Source organism: Geotrypetes seraphini, chromosome 3, assembly GCF_902459505.1.
Source record: "Geotrypetes seraphini chromosome 3, aGeoSer1.1, whole genome shotgun sequence".
In the NCBI taxonomy this organism is placed as follows: domain Eukaryota; kingdom Metazoa; phylum Chordata; class Amphibia; order Gymnophiona; family Dermophiidae; genus Geotrypetes; species Geotrypetes seraphini.
The window spans coordinates 310,078,244-310,098,676 of record NC_047086.1 but is presented as its reverse complement, the minus strand read 5'-3'; the positions used below and the strand labels follow the sequence as shown (position 1 = coordinate 310,098,676).

Here is a 20,433-nt window from a genome sequence, read left to right as displayed (position 1 = left end):
ATTGAAATCCCTCATCAACAAGAGAATTCAAAAATATTTATAATTCATATACAATACACACAAAAAATGTGTATTCAGCTGTGACCAAAAATCAAGCAAAATCCATCCAAAGAACCTTTTTAGAATTTGGTGTATAAATCTGATTTAGGGAATGGCATGACTTAAAATGTTCACATTATTTGTAAAGCAAAAAACAAATTTCAAAAGCTTTATCAGACAACAAATATAAAAATGTGTTGTTTCATTTCTCTGACAGAATGGATACCAGAAATGAAAATAAACCCCCATTTGTCCACAATTCTAGGTAGATTACAGATTTACCAATCATGCCTTACATCTAATAATCATCATATTATAGAAACACACAGATTCAATCCAATACCATAAAAATACTGGGTATCACTCTAGATACACATCTAACCATGGCTGACCACACAAACTTACTGGTGAAAAAATGTTTTTACACGCTATGGAAGTTAAGGACCATTTAAAAATACTTTGACCCAACATCCTTCATGTTGCTGGTGCAATCGCTGATCCTATCCATCCTTGACTACTGCAAAATCATCTACCTGGGTATCCCACGAAAAACAGTAAAAAAAAAATTGAGATTAGTACAAAACACCGCTGTTCGCTTAATCTTCGGACTGAGGAAAAAAGACCACATTAGCCCCTACTACAAAAAAACTGCATTGGCTACCAATAGAAGCGCGAATACTATTCAAATTTGCATGTATCTGTTTCAAACAAGTCTGGGGACTAGCACCTTCCTATCTGCAAACTCACTTCATTCTGCACAACCCCACGTGAACAACCAGAAACAAAAATATTTTTGCATACCCAAAGATCTCAGGCTGCAGATACAAATCCTTCCTGGATAAAACCTTCAGCAAGTCTGGCTGAGAAACTGCATAAATGAACCCAAACTGACTTACAATGCATTCCGAAAATCAATTAAAACCGCCCTATTCGACAAATTCACTGACTAAAATAGACCACCCTCTCTCTCTATGATATTCCCCTCTGTAAACGCTATTACAATCTCTCAAGAAGCTCCAATTTTCATGTATTCTTTACCCATGGAACTTAAATTAGTATGTAACTTTTCTATTTTAGGCTTCTTGTTATTCGCTGACTGTACAGCCTTCTTTCAATGTGAATCGCCTAGAAGTCGCTTGACTATTGCGGTATAGAAAAATAAAGTTATTATTATTATTATTATTAAATTCAAATCCAAGGGTTCAATGGTCTTCAATCTAAAAATTCATTCTTGTTTAACCAGAACCAGTTTCATGTTCAGATTACCATCATGTAAATAAGATTTCATCTGCATGCTGCAAAAACATATCAAAGATGAAAAGGTGTGACTAGTTTTCAAACAAGTAATAAATGGGACAACTATCTTCTTAGTTTTAAGAGCAACAATATTCAAGTACAGCTGCATAATGCAAATCCATTTCAATGGCTTTGTAGCCATGCTAGGTCCATTCATTTAAGTATTGATCGCTCTACATATCATCAAATAAAGAATGGTCTTGTAGTAGTTTGTACAATTGCTCATCTTTTAAACTCAAAATATCATCCCAAGGTATGAAAGCCATTATAAAGCCTAGTTTTCTGTGTTTATACTAAGTAACTTTGGCTTTTTTTGTGTTTCATTGTGTTTTACAATGTTCCTTGTGCATTGTAGTGGATGTAATCCCTTGTCCTTGCTTGGTTTTATATTTATGGGAGCCCGAGACCCCTGTGTTGATGGGCGGAATGTAACACGGGGCCCTCGTGTCGCCCATCGGCTGGGGGGGGGGTGAAGTAGTGGAGGGAGGGGGTTGGAAGAAAGCAGAGAAGGATTGGACGAGGGACCTGTCAGGTTAAAGAATTTTTTTAAATGATTAGTGGAGGGGCGCGGGGGCAAGGTCTTAAAGTCGGGACCCTGGAGGACTCAGCTCCTTCTGAGGTCATCCAGGGTGGCTTTTCCCACCCGCCCGTTGTGGGGGCAGAGGTTGGTAGCTTGGGGGGGGGGGGAGGCAGATCTCCCGAGTTACTGGGTCATGGGGCTCATCAGGTGATGAGCGTTGGGATGGCAGGGAGCCGTGCCCGGTGGGTCAGGTGACCCAGAAAATGGGACATGCCACCCCTCTGACCCTTGCTGTGGTGGCAGGGTCGAGGGAATACATCTAATTCATTTGGTAGCTCGGGAGGAGCTATTTATATGATGTTAAGAATGTTAATGAAGTTGATATGTTTATGCTTATGGTTAATAAAGAGAGCTGCGGCTAATTTTACCAACTAGAAGACTGTAGTGTGGTTTTTGGTAAAGGGGGTCAGTTTATGATGAAAAGAGTTGAATCTGAGTATTTGTGCGGACAGCGGGGTCTATCCAGATCCCGCTGTTATTTTAAGCTACTACTGTACAGTCCTGTCCAATATGAGGAAGAACTTGGCACTTAAGGTGAACAAGATAATGTCACTGCCCCTCCAAGTTTCCTTTTCTATTTTTTCCTCTGCCTCTTCTTTTGCTATTTCTTTTGTCTAATTCATATTTGTTTAGTAATATAGGTGGTGTGAAACCAGAGTTCTGCAGGTAAAGCATTTCACATTAAGGTCCTGTTAAGAACTGCTCAAGTTCCATCTGCACCTATGCCCCTATACTGGCAATCACCCACCTACCAATCTGGTTCCTGTTTGCTTTTATGCAAATATCCTGCACCACTAACCATCCCCTGAAGGTTCTAAGGATTCTGTGATTTCACACAAAATAAAAAAAAAGATACCTACAAATAAAAGTACCAGGATCATCCAGCAAGTTCTATAGGTTACGGATCAGTCCCATACTCAGGAATAACCAATTAAGAGATCATTATCTTGCAGTATGCCAAACTTCATGGACATTTATATTATTTAGTAAATATGAAACTGTTTTCCTTTTTGGTACAATATGGAAATGAGCCCAGTAACACAATTTTTCTATGAACTTTTATCACAAATGTTTTTTTTGTGAAATCACATGCGAACTTAAGCTACATGTTAAAAAAAATAAATAAGCATCCAAAGCTAAAGTACTTTGAATAACTTTGTACCTGGTTATTCATTAGTATTGATTTTGTGGGGAAAAATGATCAAAAGGTGTTTTAAAATACTTGTTTACAATTTAAAAATTAAAACTTTGCACCCTTAATAGGCTAACAGCAAGTGTTATCCCATCTAATGCTTGCTAAAGCAATTTTAACACAGTGAATATAGAAAGGTATTGAGTCTTGGCAGTGATTTTTCAACATTTTGAAAGGCTGGGCTACATTGCTCTTCTTTTTGTGGTAATATTACCCGCTGACATAGAAAATAGAGGATACAATCTGTGTTACTAAGATTAATGACCTCAGACACAGGCATTTTGTCAAAACACAGCCTGTGTTGGGTCCCTCATTAAATCTGGCTGCAAACCCACTCTTGGAGGCCCACTGTGAATTGTTGTTTGGCTGAAAAAAATATGCCCATATTTTGTCTGTTGGTATCTTATTGCAACTGTTTCTGCCTGTCTGGTCAGATAGGGTTTTTCATAATTGCTTTATAAAACCATTCTGGATCTTGGCAATTAAATATATACTATAACTCAATGATGCAGAGAGAGTAAATTTGTCATTCCTTTGTATTTCAGAATTTATGTTTTAATAAAAATATTTACAATATAAAAACATTCTGAAATACTTCCTGGAAGTGTAACTCATAGTTGTTCAAATAAATGTTTTTACAAGATTGGCAATACGTTAACAAACATGGCATTCATTTAGCAAGCAATGAGGCTTACACCATAAAATTATTACAGATGCATACTTAGGCTTAATGTAATTCTGTAAGAGTAATCCTTATTTTATTATTGTACAACCTAAGGACAATTCATTTTGCTAAGAGCTCCTTTTACGAAGCCACGTTAGCGGCTTTAGTGCGTGCAACTTTTCATCACATGCTAACCCCTGCGCTAGCTGAAAAACTACTGCCTGCTCAAGAGGAGGCGGTAGCGGCTAACGTGGCCGACGGTTTAGCGCTCCCGCGCCTTTGTAAAAGGAGCCCTAAATGTGGGATACCATGGACCCCATTGCTACTCTTCAAAAAAGTCAGTGAATGCTACTTTGGCAAATTTGAATTGCAAGACAGTGAAGGTACACACTGAAACAGAATGCAAGAAACCTGGGACAGCCTGTGAAGACAGATGTTAGGTAATCTTTGCCATTTTCAGGAAACTTGGAGATAATAGAATTATACTAGTTCTTGATGCACCATGATGCACAGGATAAAAGGGCAGTAAATGGATATTACATATATGAAGACTGCCATGTGACAAGATGACCAGTACTAGCAGTGCAGCAGAGAAATGATTCTTGGAGCACATTAATGTGATTGACAAATATTACACAGCAAGAATAACTTATGTTTTTTAAAATTTCTATTATGGAAGGTCTGCTGTCTTGTTTTTGTTTGTTTAAGCACAGTGGGGCAATTTGATATTTCAAAAAAGAACAAATATGATTTTGTTGACAATTCTAGACAAATTTATTTACGCTGAAGATTATTTTACTTTAAAGGGAATCTAGTGATCGACAAAGTGGAGTCTTCATTCAAACAGCAAATTGAGCACTCCACAATAGCCAGCAGTATGAAGAAAATTCTTATTTATTTCAATCTGGGACTTACAGTAACATGGACCCGACACAGTACTGTGTTTCGGTGATCTTAAGCGCCTGCTTCAGGGGTTACTGTGATATGGGATCCACAGATCAAAACAACTCCCTTCTTTTGATGTACCTTTTTGCTGGTATAGCTATTTGATTTCTGTTTCTTAATGCATGTATATGCTGTATGTTCAATTAAAATTGAATAAATAAATTAGAAAACAACTCCCTTCTTAATGTGTGAATCTGAGCTGACAAAGCACAATGTAGAGTATGTCAGGAAACAACTGTGTCAGGTCCATGTTACTGTATGTCCCAGTTTGAAATAAATAAGAATTTTCTTCATACTGCTGGCTCTTGTAGAGTGCTCATTGTCCGTTTCCACTGTCGTCTTTGCTGTTTGGTACCTGTGGGTTTTCGTCCTGTTGGACTTTTGATTGCGTCTTTATTCAGACACCATTATCACCTGATTGAAGGTTAAAAAATATAGCTTCTTAGTACTCCAAGTCTGAGGATTTCATATTTAATAAGAAGATTTTTAATGGTGGTAATTTTTAGCAAGCAACATTTCATTCTACATTTGCTCCTCTGAAAGTGGTAATATGATTTTTGTTGTAGTATAGCAACCAGCAGGAACTCATGAATCGGTCAACATTCACAAGCCTGGCACCTTCTGAGTAGGCTTTCTAAAAGAATGGAAATTTATGCAAAATATTAGTGTCTGTGAACACTTGGGGCCAGATTCTGTTCTTGTGCACTCAAATTTAGGTGCCAGGAAAATTTTGCACTAAGTGATGTTCTATAAAAGGTACTCCAAACAAAGCCAGTGTAAGGATATCTGTCCAACACTACAGCTTTGAAGAAATGATACTAGGAGAATAAAGAATAAGCAAGACTGTTGCACTACAAAAATAGAAAAACAAAATTCTTCATTTAATTGACTTCTTGTTTTTCCATGCTTGAAATTGTTTAGTTTTACTTTTTATAGATTTTATCAGCAGTGACAAATCAGGATTTGTGGGCTTCTTGGTAGCATTTTCCTCCTGTTGTTGCTTTTCTATTTTCCTTTGCTTCTTCCCCACTGTCTCTGTGTGAGCCATGTACTCCTGAGCTCTTCTTCGAGTCTTCTCCTCTAAGATTTTCTCCATGGCTTTAGTTTTCCTGAAACTGGGATCTGAAGGATCCACACTGAACATGTGGGAAGTGTACATGGCCTGGAATCTTGCGTCAGCAACATCCATCTGTGCATGAAGAAATTAAATGAAATTAGGTTAGTGTCCACTAAACAGATGAAACTTTTACCTATCGAAAAAAAAAAATCTTCACCAGAGAATCACAGTATGACAGATCAAACTGGTTTTAAATCAGAAGTGATGGAAGAAATGACACATGAAACGTTAACTACTGTATGAAGATTGTATTTAATCTCTACTTCAAAAGGCTACATATGGACCTAGATAGTGGTTCTTCCTTTTTCCAATTATGTTTGTAATGTCCTATACATAGCTCACTCTCATTTTCTGTCTGAACATATTTAAGCATACCTGTGGTTTGTAAATCAGATTCTTTCAGCAACAGTATTAAATCCTGGCAAAAAAAAATCAGCATCCACAGCTGCTACATCAAACAGTGAGTAGAGTATGAAAATACTAGTCAACCAGCAAACCAAACAATCTGATACTTCAGCATTAAAAGTCAAACTATGGACCCAGATTCACAATAGGGCATTCAAAATGCTGCCACTCGGATTTTGTTCACTATGCTGGCTTCACAAATAAAGTATACTTCTATACATAAAAGGCAAACTTTTCTGTAGTTTTTCTGTCTTACAACATTCTTAAAGGAAGATTAGGTACTTACCTTGGTAATCTTTCTAGTAAATAGGCATATCACTCTTGAACTCTTGGATAGTCAATCCCTTTTCGCGAGCCTCATTAGCATTTTTTTCCTCCGCTTCCAATCACTCTGGGCTGTCCTGTACCTCCTCAGTTCATACCAAAACAGATGAAACAAAAGAGGGAGGGGTACTGGGATATTCCCTGAGAAACAAGTCTGTTTGAACATGAATAACTGAAACATATAAACGAGATGGAACAAACTAGCCACCTACCAGAGTGCAACCTGCACTAACAGTCTTAGGGGTTTTGAAGGATACCCCTATTCAGTTTAAATGAAAAATAAATCTCAGCAGAACAGACAAGCTTCTACCATTTCGTGTGTAAAGAGACAAACTGAGGAGGTACAGGACAGCCTGGTGCACTAACCACTATGCTGCTCCTCCACTCCACTGACTTCTCTAATGTTCTTCATGAAAAAAGCAGAACTGCAAGTCCATGCGAGGGTAAAACCAGACTGAATTAAACTGCCTTGAAAAAAATGATACCAGTTGGCAACCCTAGAGGATAAGATAGTGAACTTCAATACTGGGCAAGGATGGCAGACAAGGATAGAGTAAGAGGGAGAGTGGTAGAAACTGGGTCATAGTGATAGCAACAGCTGAGGTCTTTGCTTCATTGGTCAAGGAAGTCATTGGCATGCTGCTGACAGTGTGCTGAGAGGAAAGCAGCTAGGTACATGCTCCTGTCGGTGCTGTGTGAAAAGTGACACATCAAAGGCCCAGTTTACAAAACTTTCTTTTCCCAGACATGGAATGAGAAAACAGCCATAGTAAATCATACCCTAAAATTGTTGAAGTAGATCTCAGAAGGGATCCTTATCCCTCCTTCTACTCCAATTTCAATATGGAGAAAGGGTGTGGTAATACTAACATTCAAAGCTCTAACTTCAGAGGAACCAGCATATCTAGCCCAATATCTTACCTCTACACACCTACAAGAACCCTCAGATCTAGCAACCAGAGTCAACTGGTTATTCCTTCTTATCGTGACATTGAACACAAACACCTACAGCCAGCCATTTTTGATGTTCGTGCTTTCCAGTTATGGAACTCACTCCCCCTATCACTAATACAACACACTTTGCATGAATGCTTCAAATCTGAATTAAAAACCTTCCTGTTCTAAATTGATTCTACCCTATTCTCTATTCGCATGGGATTCAGACTAGGACACACAGCTGCGTGCATGCTCTTCTACCTTTTCTATCAGAAATTGTAGTTCTACCCCTCATCCTCACTTTTATGTTCACATCTCTCCCATGGAACCCTCTCCCAATATTAGATTGTAAGCTACTTAGGAGGTTTTATACTACATAGCAGTATATCAGATCATGAATAAATTTGGAAACCTGGTGGGGGATAGAGAGATGTCTCAGTTGTCAGCTCCTTAACTCTTTCAGCTGGCTCCTTAAGTAAAGTAGGGTTACAGGTTATATATTAACTATATACACATTCCATGTTCACAAGAAAGCACACCCAAACTTTTAAAGACAAATGGTAGGTTCATGGGGATTCAGCCCAATATATGTGGCTCACAATACCTCAATGAATATAAACTACAATGGTTTATCTTCGGTTTAATTAAATGAAACTAAGATAAGTGATCTATAATATTATTTCTTCAAGCTGCCTAAGCCTTTCAAAGGTTAACCCTACTGGGCATGAGTAGCAGTATATGACAACTTTATACTCCTTTTTTTCTCCACGTCTTCCTGTCTGCGTCTTACTCAAAGTTTCCACTCTCTTCCAATGAATAGGAAACTATTGTATGCAACCTATGCCGTGAAGAGTTGTTCTAAAATGGGTTTCAAGCAGCTCAGATAGAATATCCTGTTCATGATATTTCTACCTATTCACCATAAACTTAAATGATCCACTCTTTGGGATCAGCTGTGTATTGTAATAAGCAGTTCCTCTTCAGATCAAAAGAATGCAAATGTGTCTCTCTTCAAATAACCTTACACACAATGAACTTTATTGCTCCATAAACATTATTAGTGTCATATATGATAATATACAGTACATAAACTAATCAGACCCCAAGCCATGCATGGTTATTTTAATATTCCACAGCAATTAGGGGTGGAAAAAATGTAATGTGACTGGAAGAATGTTCAAGGGTATAAAAGATGCACTTCAACAAAAGTATAGTCAAGACTTTTGAGTGCAAAAATGCATTAGACACTTAAAAAGAAGCACACTTGCTGGCCTAATCATTAAATCTTATGTTAAATTATAGACCCTTCTGGAGTTTTGATGAGTGGATTATAAATAAACAATAACAAGACCTTACAATTACCAAAAAGCCCAAGTAATAATGGTCACCGCGGACCTGCCAGTGTTATAAAGCAATAGGAAGAGCTAATAATATGTTTAAGTACATCAGAAGATATTCCAAATGGAAAGCTGCACAAGAAAAAAGGATTGTGGGAATTCTGAAGAATCAACAGGATTCCTGTGGGTATGGAAGAAGTTCCACAGGATTCCCACAGGAGTATAGTCAAAATATCTAGTGGCATTAACATGAGGCTTAGAATGCACAGAGAGGCAATTGAAGCATCAGAATGAGGCTTGGGACATTCACTGGTTGAATAGTGAATACCAGTCAAAAAAACCACAGGAGGCTGTTGGGGTTGGGAGGAAACAGAAGGGCTGTGAGCAAATAAATACAGTATTATGGACTCCTGTGACTATGGGGGGAAATGGAATGGATCATAATGTGTGTGATTGGGTATTAGTCAGATTTCTTGGGAATGGGATGGGTGAAATTTCTGTTTCCGTGCAACTCTATAATTCCAAGCTCTTTTGTAAGCCCTCCCAAATGACTTCACTTAGCTGAATGGATGGCAGTAGTTCATGAAAAGCTACCAAACTGGTGCCCTGCCTGCCTGCACACCCTACTCAGAGACATAGGGAGGTGCCTTGCCTGCCTGCACACCCTACTCAGAGACATAGGGAACTCAGTATGCGTTCTTTAAGAAAGAAAAGGTGATACAATAAACGATTAAAATATTTAGCAAGATTCAGTGAAAGTAAAATATGGTATAGTATTCTCCATAGAAGCAGCATTTCATGAACAAGTTTATCATAAAATGAAGCTGGATGAAGACAGGATCATAAGAAATACTTCTCTACTAAAAGGGTGGTGAATGCCAGGAATGGTCTGACAGAAGATGTGGTAGTAAACAAATCGGTAACAAATTACAAGCATGTTTACAACAAATATAAAGAACAGCAGTATGGGTAAGAAAAGGAAATGATCAGAGACCACATCTGTGTGACTCAGTATTCAAAGATCATCCAGGCAAATTGGGTGGGCCATATGGTCCCTATCTGCCAACAACTACTATATATGATATATGTTACTATGGTTGCCCACAAGAGACTCAGTAGAACTAGAGAGCAGCTGTTTAAACAACTGGGAAAATGATTTTGCAGTATAATTTTTAATTGAAATAGTGTAGGTATTACTATTTACTATGTATTCTTTTGAAATATTGAGCGGTATATACCAAGGCAACAACTTTCTTTAAATGTATTTGACCAACTAAAGTTGTCTTTATCTATGCATACATAATGATTTTATGAAATACGAAGAAGAAAATTCTGGACACAAACATAATACTTTTTCACAAAAAGCGGTGAATGCCTTGGGTAGTGGATGCCTGATGAAGGTGGTGAAGCCAAAAGGGTGACAGAATTCAAAGAGGTGTGGGATAAACTCAGAGGGTCCCTGTATAGCAAGAGGATGGAATCAAAATAATAAAACATTCCACTAAATTCAAAAGTTACAACTTTCACAGTTCAAAAACCTAAAAGGGCACAGAGTGGGGTAATCTGCATGGAGAAAGCAGATGTAACCCTAGCCACTCTCCTGAGCAGCCTAAATGGGCCATCTTGGTCTTTATCTGCTGTCTAACTGTGCTTCAGTTTAGGACTTTAGTAATGTTTTGGGGAATAATGTATTGCCGAAATATAAAATTCTGGTAGTGTCCATCAGATTTGACATTTCAGTCAGCTGCAAACATCAGTTTCCTGGCATTACTTTTAAATTTACCTCTTTACAGCTTTATTTCATGACCTCTAGTCCTGGTTTTCATGTACAGTCAAACCTCGGTTTGCGAGTGTTTTGGAAGACGAGCAAAATCTTCTCGCAAATCTTGCCTCGCAAACCGAGCGTTGACTCAATATGAGAGCACCCCCCCTCCGAGAACTGGCATCACTTCTCACCCCACTTGTGAACGCCTCCCTCCCCCCGCGAACTGGAACCTCCCGCCCGAACAGCATTCAATCTTACCCCCATCTGGCACCAGCATGCAGCCCACAGGACGTGCGAGATCCAGAAGGCCTTGAGCATGCGCAGATGCTCAAGGCCCAGGCAAGAAGCAGGAACTTCTTTCACCGGCACACACACGTGAGGTGGGGGGGGAGGAGTGATGCCGGTTTTCGGGGGGGGGGAGCAGCGCCGCTGGCCTCGGGGGTGGGGGTAGGTGGGAACATATCAAGCGAGTTTTCCTTACTTCCTATGGGGAAACTTGCTTTGATATATGAGTAATTTGGTTTACGATCATGCTTCTGGAATAAATTATGCTCGTAAACCAAGGTTCCACTGTATTTAGAAAAGGTGTTTGTTTGTTAATACTTTTAACGTATTCAAATGTGTATCATATCTCACCTGCCCCTCCTTTCCTCTAGGGCAGGGGTTGGCAACCTTTTTACAGCAAAAAGCCAATTTATCTAAAATGTTTGACCCAAGATTTACAAAGAGCTGCAAAGTGTAGCTTCTCTCCCCCTCTAATCCCTCGGTCTCTGCACCTCTCAACCCCCCTCCCCCTTTCCTCCCAACCCATAGCCAAGATTCTCTCCCCGCTCCAGGCCCTGACCCTTTAATCTTCCTTCCAACTTCACGATTCCCCCCTTCCTGACCCAGGCATAACGAGTTACCTGGTGGACCAGTGAGAGTCTTTGTGGCAGAATCATGGCCCTCTCACTCCTGGCTCCTTGTGGCTGCTGCGACCTCTCGCAGTACTACAGGAAATGCAGCTAGCAGCTGCGAGATGTCACGGCAGCTATTTTAGAAGGCAGCCGCAAGGAATCAGGAGCAAGAGAGCCGTGCTCCTGTCACAAAGACCCTCGCTGGACCAACAGGTACCTCAGTAGGCCTGGGGGGGGAGGAGATCATGGGGTTGAAAGGGAGATTAAAGGGTCAGGGCCTGAAGAGCTGCAGCCACATGCAAGAGCTGCCGCATGTGGATCGCGAACCGAAGGTTGCAGACCCCTGCTCTAGGGCATACATAGTCAGGTCTTTTTTTTTTTTAAATCTTTATTCATTTTTAAACTTTAAACAAGTGATTTATAATACAATCATATACACTTTAATATCACTTTTTAATCACACAAATATTGAATCATAATATAATTCCTCCCTCCCTCCCTCCAATATAACATTATAGTTTCAGATAATTTGAAATTAAACACATCCTCCCCCCACCCTATACTTCAATAAATAAAAGGGGAAGAAATAAATTATTAAATATAATCAATCCTTACAATAATCTGTTAATGGCTCCCAAACAGCACTAAATTTTTTATAACGTCCCTGCTGAATGGATAATATCCTCTCCATTTTAAAAATATGACACAATGAATTCCACAAGAAATTATAATTTAATCTATCATAATTTTTCCAGTTTTTTGTAATTTGTTGAATAGCAACTCCTGTCATTATAAGTAAAAGTTTATTGTTTTTAGAGGATAGTTGACTCTTTTTCCTCATTGATGTACCAAATAATATCGTATCATATGAAAGCGCTACCGGATTCTCAAGTAAATTATTAATTTGACTCCAAATAGATTTCCAAAAATTATGTATTAGAGGACAAAAATACAATAAATGATCCAATGTACCAGCTTCAAGATGACAGTGCCAACATCTATTAGACTCAGAGCAATCTAATTTTTGTAAATGCACCGGGGTCCAGAATGCTCTATGTAACAGAAAATACCAAGTTTGTCTCATAGATGCAGACACTGTACATCTCATCCTCCAAGACCAAATTCATGGCCATTGAGATGCAGTAATTTGATGCTTAATCTCAATGCTCCAAATGTCCTGAAGACCAGTTTTTGTTTTTTTATTCATAAATCCAGATATTAATTTCTACCACTGTGCAGCCTGGTGTCCTAGGAAGTCTACCTGAAAACATAAGAAAGGCAAACTGTACTTATCACTAAGATTTTTCCATTCAGAGAACCCCACCCGAATGGCCTGCTTCAGTTGCATCCATCTAAAACTTTGTGATTTATTGAGGCCATATTTAGGTTGCAACTGTGAAAACTCAAGCAGTTTACCATTAGAAATAACATCTTCTAATACACGTATTCCTGCATCATCCAATGCTTCCAGATAACCTTAAATCCGCCAATTTGAATCTTGGAGTTCAGCCATATAGTTTGATTTGTTGATTTGTGAATTGGAATAAGTGATAAATTGCTCACATATCTTATTGTATTTGGTTACATAGTCAGGTCTTGACGTTTCTTCTCATATCTTCTGGCATAGACCTCACACTATTTTGGTCATTCTTCTTTGAACTGCTTCATGTCTTTTTTACATCTTTAGTTAGATAATACTTCCAAAATTGAACAAACAAGGCTTCACCAATGACTTTTATTAGGCACTAACACCTCCTTTCTGCTGGCTATGCCCCTCTCTATGCAGCCAAGCATCTTTCTGGTTCTGGCCACCAAATTGTCACATTGTTTTGCCACCTTAAGGTCTCTCTCTTGCTCCATAAATCCCTTTCAAGCCATAAGTAATATGAATTGTATGGATGAGAGGGGGCATACAAGACCAGTGGTCTCAAACTCAAATCCTTTGCAGGGCCACATTTTGGAGGGCCGCAGAAAAAATAGTTAATGACAATTTTGCATGAGGTAAAACTCTTTATAGTTTATAAATCTTTCCTTTAACTGTTAAAGGAAAAATTTATAAACTATGAGTTTTAACTCATGCAAAATTGTCATTTCTTTAATAAGACATTAACTATTTTTTTCTGCAACCCTCCAAGTACCCTATTTTTTTCTGCAGCCCTCACAGTTAAAGTTTAACATCTTTCCTTTCTCAGAACCGACACATTTCAATCACTATATTGAAAATAAAATCATTTTCCCTACCTTTGTTGTCAGGTGACTTTATGTTTCTGTGCTTTTACCTATGTTTCCAGGGCCTTCTTATCCATTGACTGTTTTTCTCTCCGTCTTCATATTCTTCCATCTTTGGCATTAACTTAACATTCAGTTTTTCAGCTTTCTTCTCAAAATCTACATTTCCATGTCTTATCTTCCCTTCCTATCTATCTCTCTTTCCCTCCCTATTTCCATGGTCTGGCATCTCTCTCCTTCCCCCCAGTGTAACATTTCTCTTTCCCTTCCTCCTTTCTGCCCTCTGCAGTTCATCTCCCTTCCCTTCCTGGTCCCCATCCCAGTCCAAACATTTCTCCCTCCTTTCCACCACTCCAACATTTTTTCTCTCTTCCTCCTGCATGCTTTTCCTCTGGTCCTCCTTCCCTCAACCATACAACATCTCTCTCTCTCCCTCCATAAATCCAACTTTTCACTCTCTGCCCTCTCCCCCTTCCCCAGTATTTCTCCTTCCCTCCTTTCTGTCCTCCCCATCCATTTCACCTTCTCTATGAGTCCAACACTTTCTGCCTCCTGCATACTTTCTCTCTGTCCTTGCCTCTTCCCTCAGTGGCATCCCTTCTTCCCACCCCCCCAATCCAACATGCTCTCTCCCCATGCACTATCTCACTCTCCCCTCCAATGTGTAGCACCTTTCCTTTCTCTCCCTTTCTGCCAGGTCCAGCAGCATCTGTTGTCCCTTTCTTTTACCTTCCCCCTGTCCAGCAGTACCTTCTCCCTTCCCTGCTCCCCTTGTCCAGCAGTACCCCTTCTTCCTCCCCGTCTTTCCAGCAGTACCTCTTCTCCCTTTCCTGCTCCCCTTGTCCAGCAGCACCCCTTCTCCTTTCCTTCCTCCCTCTCCTCCCCTGTTCAGCAATACCTGTATTTTGCAGCTGCGATCCGTACACGATCTCGCACACTGGGCAGGAAGAGAGGCTCCGCTGCCGGCATCAGCTGACTTGCAACTTCCTGTTCCCATCACATATGCCGGGACTCCTGCCTTCGCGCATCCGGCAGATATGCGAAGGCAGGAGTCCCGGCATACGCGACGGCTGCAGGAAGTTGCAAGTCAGCTGATGCCGGTGATGGAGCCTATCTTACTGAGTCAGTATGCTTGAAATCCAGAATGTTGATTTTGGTGTGTCTTGACTCCACCTGTAACCTTTATAGCAAACCATAATGTGTGATGATCACTGCTGCCCAAGTGGGCAACTGTTCTGACATTAGACACACTTTCTCCATTTGTGAATATCAGATCCAGTGTTGACCCTTCTCTGGTGGGTCTTTGATTGATGCAGTGTATATTGTAAAATGTGTCTCTGGTGTCTGGTTTTAGATCATCATAATAGTGTTTCTCTCTGAAATTGTTTCATTTAGTAGGTGGTTTTGTTCAATCTACATGCTTAGACCATCTATAATAATAATCCTCTAAGTGCGCATGTGCACTTAGGAGGATGTGGGGACCTGACATGTGCCGTGTCTGTCCGTGGCCAGCTTGAGGCGCATGCGCCAGTTTGGCGCATCGGGTGACACGGAGCGGCGCTGGTGGCGGCTGGCGGGCTCATGGCTCTGCTGCCACTGCCGCTCCTGTTCAAAGCAGCCTGCACGTCGCTGACTCCCCCCCTCCCGCACCAACCGCTGCCGCTCCTGTTCAAAGCGGCCTGCTGAGGTTCGCAGCCGGCTGTAGCAAACCTCGCAGGCCATTCTCCAGATCTGGTTCTCATTCACTAACCTATTCATCCCCGGCACCTATAAGCTAATATCAAAGCTAGCCTTACGAAGCAGCCCCCTGGACAACCGTCCACCATACCTTCTTTCAGCAGCTCCGCATCATATCATCAACTGGCTCATCAACCTGTTAAATAATTCCTTGAACCAAGGGCACCTACCCAAAGAAATGGGAAAAATAGCCTTAACCCCTATACCGAAAACAGCCCAAGCAGACCTCTCCATAGCATCTAATTACAGACTGATTGCTGGCATTCCGATCCTCACTAAAATCCTCGAGTCCCATGTCAGCAAGCAGTTAACCTCTTACATAGAGCAACACTCCTGTCTTCATACTCCTAATATGGCTTCCGAAAAAAGCACAGCACCGAGCTCCTCCTCATCACCCTAATCACTAAAATCAAACAGCTGCTAAGTTTGGGTCATCAGGCAATATGACTTCAATTTGATATCTCTGCAGCCTTCGACTCAGTGGACCACCAATATTCCTAACCAAACTCTCGGAAATCGGTATAACAGGAACTGTACTGAATTGGTTTGCTGATTTCCTACAAAATTGTGAATATGTAGTCAAAAGGCAAGAATCATACTCCAAACCTTGGAAGGCATTCTGTGGCATCCACAAGGCTTCCCATTATCCCCAATCCTATTCAATTTATTCATGAGCTCGCTGTGACACATCAAAATGGAAGACAAAACTGTACTATCTTATGCTGATGACATTCTCCTCCTCATTCCCATAACTAATAACCATCCTAATATTACCGAAAAAAATCTCAAACAATATAGATAAAATTCAAACCTGGGCAACGAACAACAAGCTGAACCTGTCCGCGCTCTTCAACCTCTCCCTTAGTATAGGCAGCGTCCCGTTGGACTGGAGGACGGCTAACGTCATTCCACTCCACAAGAAAGGCTCAAAGATGGAGACAGCAAACTACAGACCAGTGAGTCTAACATCGATAGTGAGCAAACTAATGGAAACTCTAATCAAACACCAATTAGATAAGATCCTGGATGAGGAGAATCTACGGGATCCCCGACAACATGGATTTACTAAGGGGAGATCCTGCCAATCCAACCTGATCAGCTTTTTTGACTGGGTAACGGGGAAGCTGGATATTGGGGAGTCCCTGGACATCGTGTACTTGGACTTTAGCAAAGCATTCGATAGCGTACCACACCGCAGGTTACTGAGCAAGATTAGTTCTATAGGATTAGGTGACACATTGACGAAATGGGTTGGGAGCTGGCTTGGAGGTAGGCTCCAAAGGGTGGTGGTGAACGGCACCCCCTCCGAAATGACGGAGGTGATTAGTGGAGTACCACAGGGCTCAGTCTTGGGCCCAATCCTATTCAACATCTTTATAAGAGACTTGGCAGAAGGGCTTCGAGGTAAAATAACATTATTCGCCGATGACGCCAAACTGAGTAATGTAGTGGGCAAATGCACAACAGACGAAGATTCAGTGCCCGACAACATGATGCACGACCTACTCCTACTGGAGCGATGGTCTAGGACATGGCAACTCAACTTCAATGCCAAAAAATGCAAAGTTATGCACCTGGGCAGCCAGAATCCATGCAAGTCTTATACCCTTAATGGCGAGATCCTAGCAAAAACGGTAGCAGAACGAGACTTGGGGGTAATCGTCAGTGAGGACATGAAGTCTGCCAATCAAGTGGAGCAGGCTTCGTCCAAGGCAAGACAAATCATGGGCTGCATACGAAGGGGTTTCGTCAGTCGTAAGGCGGAAGTCATTATGCCATTGTATAGATCCATGGTGAGGCCCCACCTGGAATACTGTGTGCAATTCTGGAGGCCGCATTATCGCAAGGATGTGCTGAGACTGGAGTCGGTGCAAAGAATGGCCACCCGGATGGTCTCGGGACTCAAGGATCTACCATACGAAAAACGGCTTGACAAATTACAGCTATACTCGCTCGAGGAGCGCAGAGAGAGGGGGGACATGATCGAGACGTTCAAGTATCTTATGGGCCGCATCGAGGCGGAGGAAGATATCTTCTTTTTCAAGGGTCCCACGACAACAAGAGGGCATCCGTTGAAAATCAGGGGCGGGAAACTACGAGGTGACACCAGGAAATTGTTTTTCACTTAAAGAGTGGTTGATCGCTGGAATAGTCTTCCACTACAGGTGATTGAGGCCAGCAGCGTGCCTGATTTTAAGGCCAAATGGGATCGGCACATGGGATCTATTCACAGGGCAAAGGTAGGGGAGGGACATTAAGGTGGGCAGACTAGATGGGCCGTGGGCCCTTATCTGCCGTCTATTTCTATGTTTCTATGTTTCTAACCTGAACGCCACTAAGACCAAAGCCATTAGTTTCCGCATTGCACAACAGAATGTCAAACCTAACCTCACTCTTCCATCAGGCATTACTCTCATAATGGAAAAAATCCACCAAGGTACTAGGCTGCATCTTAGATGACACTCTCACAATGGAACTACAAATATCTAACCTTTGGAAAAAGACCATCTACACCAGGGGTGCCCACACTTTTTGGGCTTGCGAGCTACTTTTAAAATGACCAAGTCAAAATGATCTACCAACAATAAAATTAAAAAAAACACAAAGCACACTGTACACTGAGAAAATGTTAATTATCATTCCTATTCCGGGTTTTTTTCAAAGAGGTCAAGGCAGATGACTCTATGCACTGTCACCTCAGTAACAACCATACAAAATTAGACAAATATACCCCCCTCCCTTTTTACTAAACCACAATAGCAATTTTTAGCGCAGGGAGCTGCGCTGAATGCCCTGCGCTTCTCTCGACACTCGTAGGCTCCCTGCGCAAAAAACCGCTATTGTGGTTTAGTAAAAGGGGGGCCATAGTGCAAAATATAGACAGCAGATATAAATTCAGACACATTTTGATCACTAAATTGAAAATAAAATCATTTTTCCTACCCTGTTTGGCGATTTCATGAGTCTCTGGTTGCACTTTTTTCTTCTGATTGTGCATCCAATCTTTCTTCCCTTCTTTCAGCCTTTATGCTTCCTCTCCTCCAGACCTCATTCCCTCCCCCAACTTTTTCTTCCTCTCCCTGCCCTTTCTTTCTCCCTGCCTCCCTTTCTTTTTTTTCTCTCTTCATGCCCCCTTTCTTTTTTTCTGTTTCCCTTCTTTCCTTTTGTCTCCCTGCCTGCCCCCTTTCTTTCTTTCTCCCTACCCTCCACCAAGCCACTGCTACCTCCATCAGGGTACAGGCCCCCAAGCCGCCGCCGCCATCGGGTAACAGGCCCCAAAGTCGCCACAGCACCAAGCTCTCTCTGCTTCCCTGCGGGCCGACCAGCATTCCTCTCCCCGACGTCAATTCTGCCGTCGGAGAGGAAGTTCCACCCAGCCAGGCAGCGAACTGGCCCGAACTTCCTCTCCGACGGCAGAATTGACGTCGGGGAGAGGAAGGCTGATCGGCCTGGTAGATCGCCAAGGCAAAGTGAGTCTGATCGACTCACTTTGCCCTGGCAATCTACCGGTAGATCGCGATCGACCTATTGGGCACCCCTGATCTACACTATGCGTGAACTGCGACTCACAAGATCATACTTCCACCCACACCACTTTGCTCTGATCGTTCAGATGATGGTCCTATCTCAACTGGACTATTGCAACTCTGCCTACCTTGGCATCCAACACCTCTCTCATCCAAAAACTACAACTCATCCAGAACACAGCAGTTAGACTAATCTACAAATTAAAGAAATTTGACTCAATCACAACCTTCATCAGGCAATTACATTGGCTCCCAATATTATCCTGAATAATTTTCAAATCGTTTTGTATCCTACACCAGATCCTACACAGAAGCTCAGCAGCCCCTCTCATCCAATTGTTCTCTAATGTTTGGTCAACATCAAAAAGAATCCTTAACAGAATCCAACTAAATCTACCATCCACAAAAAACCTCCACTATAAGCAAATTTTCCACTCTATGCTAACTTATCTGGGTGTAAAAACCTGGAAAGACCTACCAGAAGTTATCAGGACAGAGACAACTACACTACATTCAGAAAAAACCTGAAGACTCACCTCTTTGACAACTAACTGTCTTAGTTTCTGTATAACTCCCCCTACTTCTGGGTCCCCTCTCTTATTTCTCCATACCCCCTTCCTCCTTGATCTATCACCTTGAGCCTGTATAGGTATGTGTGATGCACAAATGGAAGGTTAGATTAGACTAAGATCAAGAAAAACTACCAAAACATCATTATGTCAGACAAATGTAGCATGTATGCCACTTAGCAAAGCAGTTACTGTTTCAGTACTAAAACCAGTATAAATCCAAATTGACATGGATGCGAAACCAGCGTATCTTCAAAAAATTGAGTGAGTTCATGGAAAATAATTTTCTCCAGAATTTTTGAGAGATAGATCAAGTTCAAAAATTGCTTTTCTCCATGATGAATCCCTCTTTTTGACATCTGTAAACAGAGGATACAATGAAAGGGATCATTGTCAGATTGCAGGCATTGCAGGCACAAAAAAATGGGTATCCAAAATGAGAGAAGTATCAAACTTTGCACAGGAACAAGCCAATCCAATAAAAGAGCAGAGAAGACCTGGTCTTTAAGCCAAACTAATCTTTAATAGCAACCATGCAAACGGTAACACCAGGACCATCGGTTAGAGAATCTGTGGTTAGGCTTTTAAACATTAGGACAGATGCGATTCTGTTTAGGAAGCCGGTACACGATGCTCAGCCACTTCGTAGGTGGCCACCGAGACTGGCGTACTATACAGAATGAGCCCCCTAAAGCAACTGCGACAAAAAAAGAAGTCTGAATGGCTCTATAGATAAGATTAGACTTAGGAGGTCCCACACAACAGTTGTCAGATGGGAACAAGCAAGCTTTCTGTGCTGGGCTTGGTTGGTCACATCACCCATAAGCGAGGTTTTAAGCTCTGCTTGTCTTTGGAGAATATTAATCATTTATGAT

At 41.3% G+C, this 20,433-nt stretch overlaps 1 protein-coding gene across 1 annotated transcript in view; it reads right to left on the bottom strand.

The window, feature by feature from the left end:
* Positions 1-3,646: 3,646 nt before the first annotated feature.
* ESF1 (ESF1 nucleolar pre-rRNA processing protein homolog) overlaps positions 3,647-20,433 on the bottom strand; it is an 84,464-nt gene continuing 67,677 nt past the window's right edge. The window contains exon 14 of the mRNA XM_033939799.1: positions 3,647-5,905. Coding sequence (XP_033795690.1) covers positions 5,594-5,905 — 312 coding nt within the window. The 3' untranslated portion in view covers positions 3,647-5,593. The remainder of the gene's footprint in view (positions 5,906-20,433) is intronic.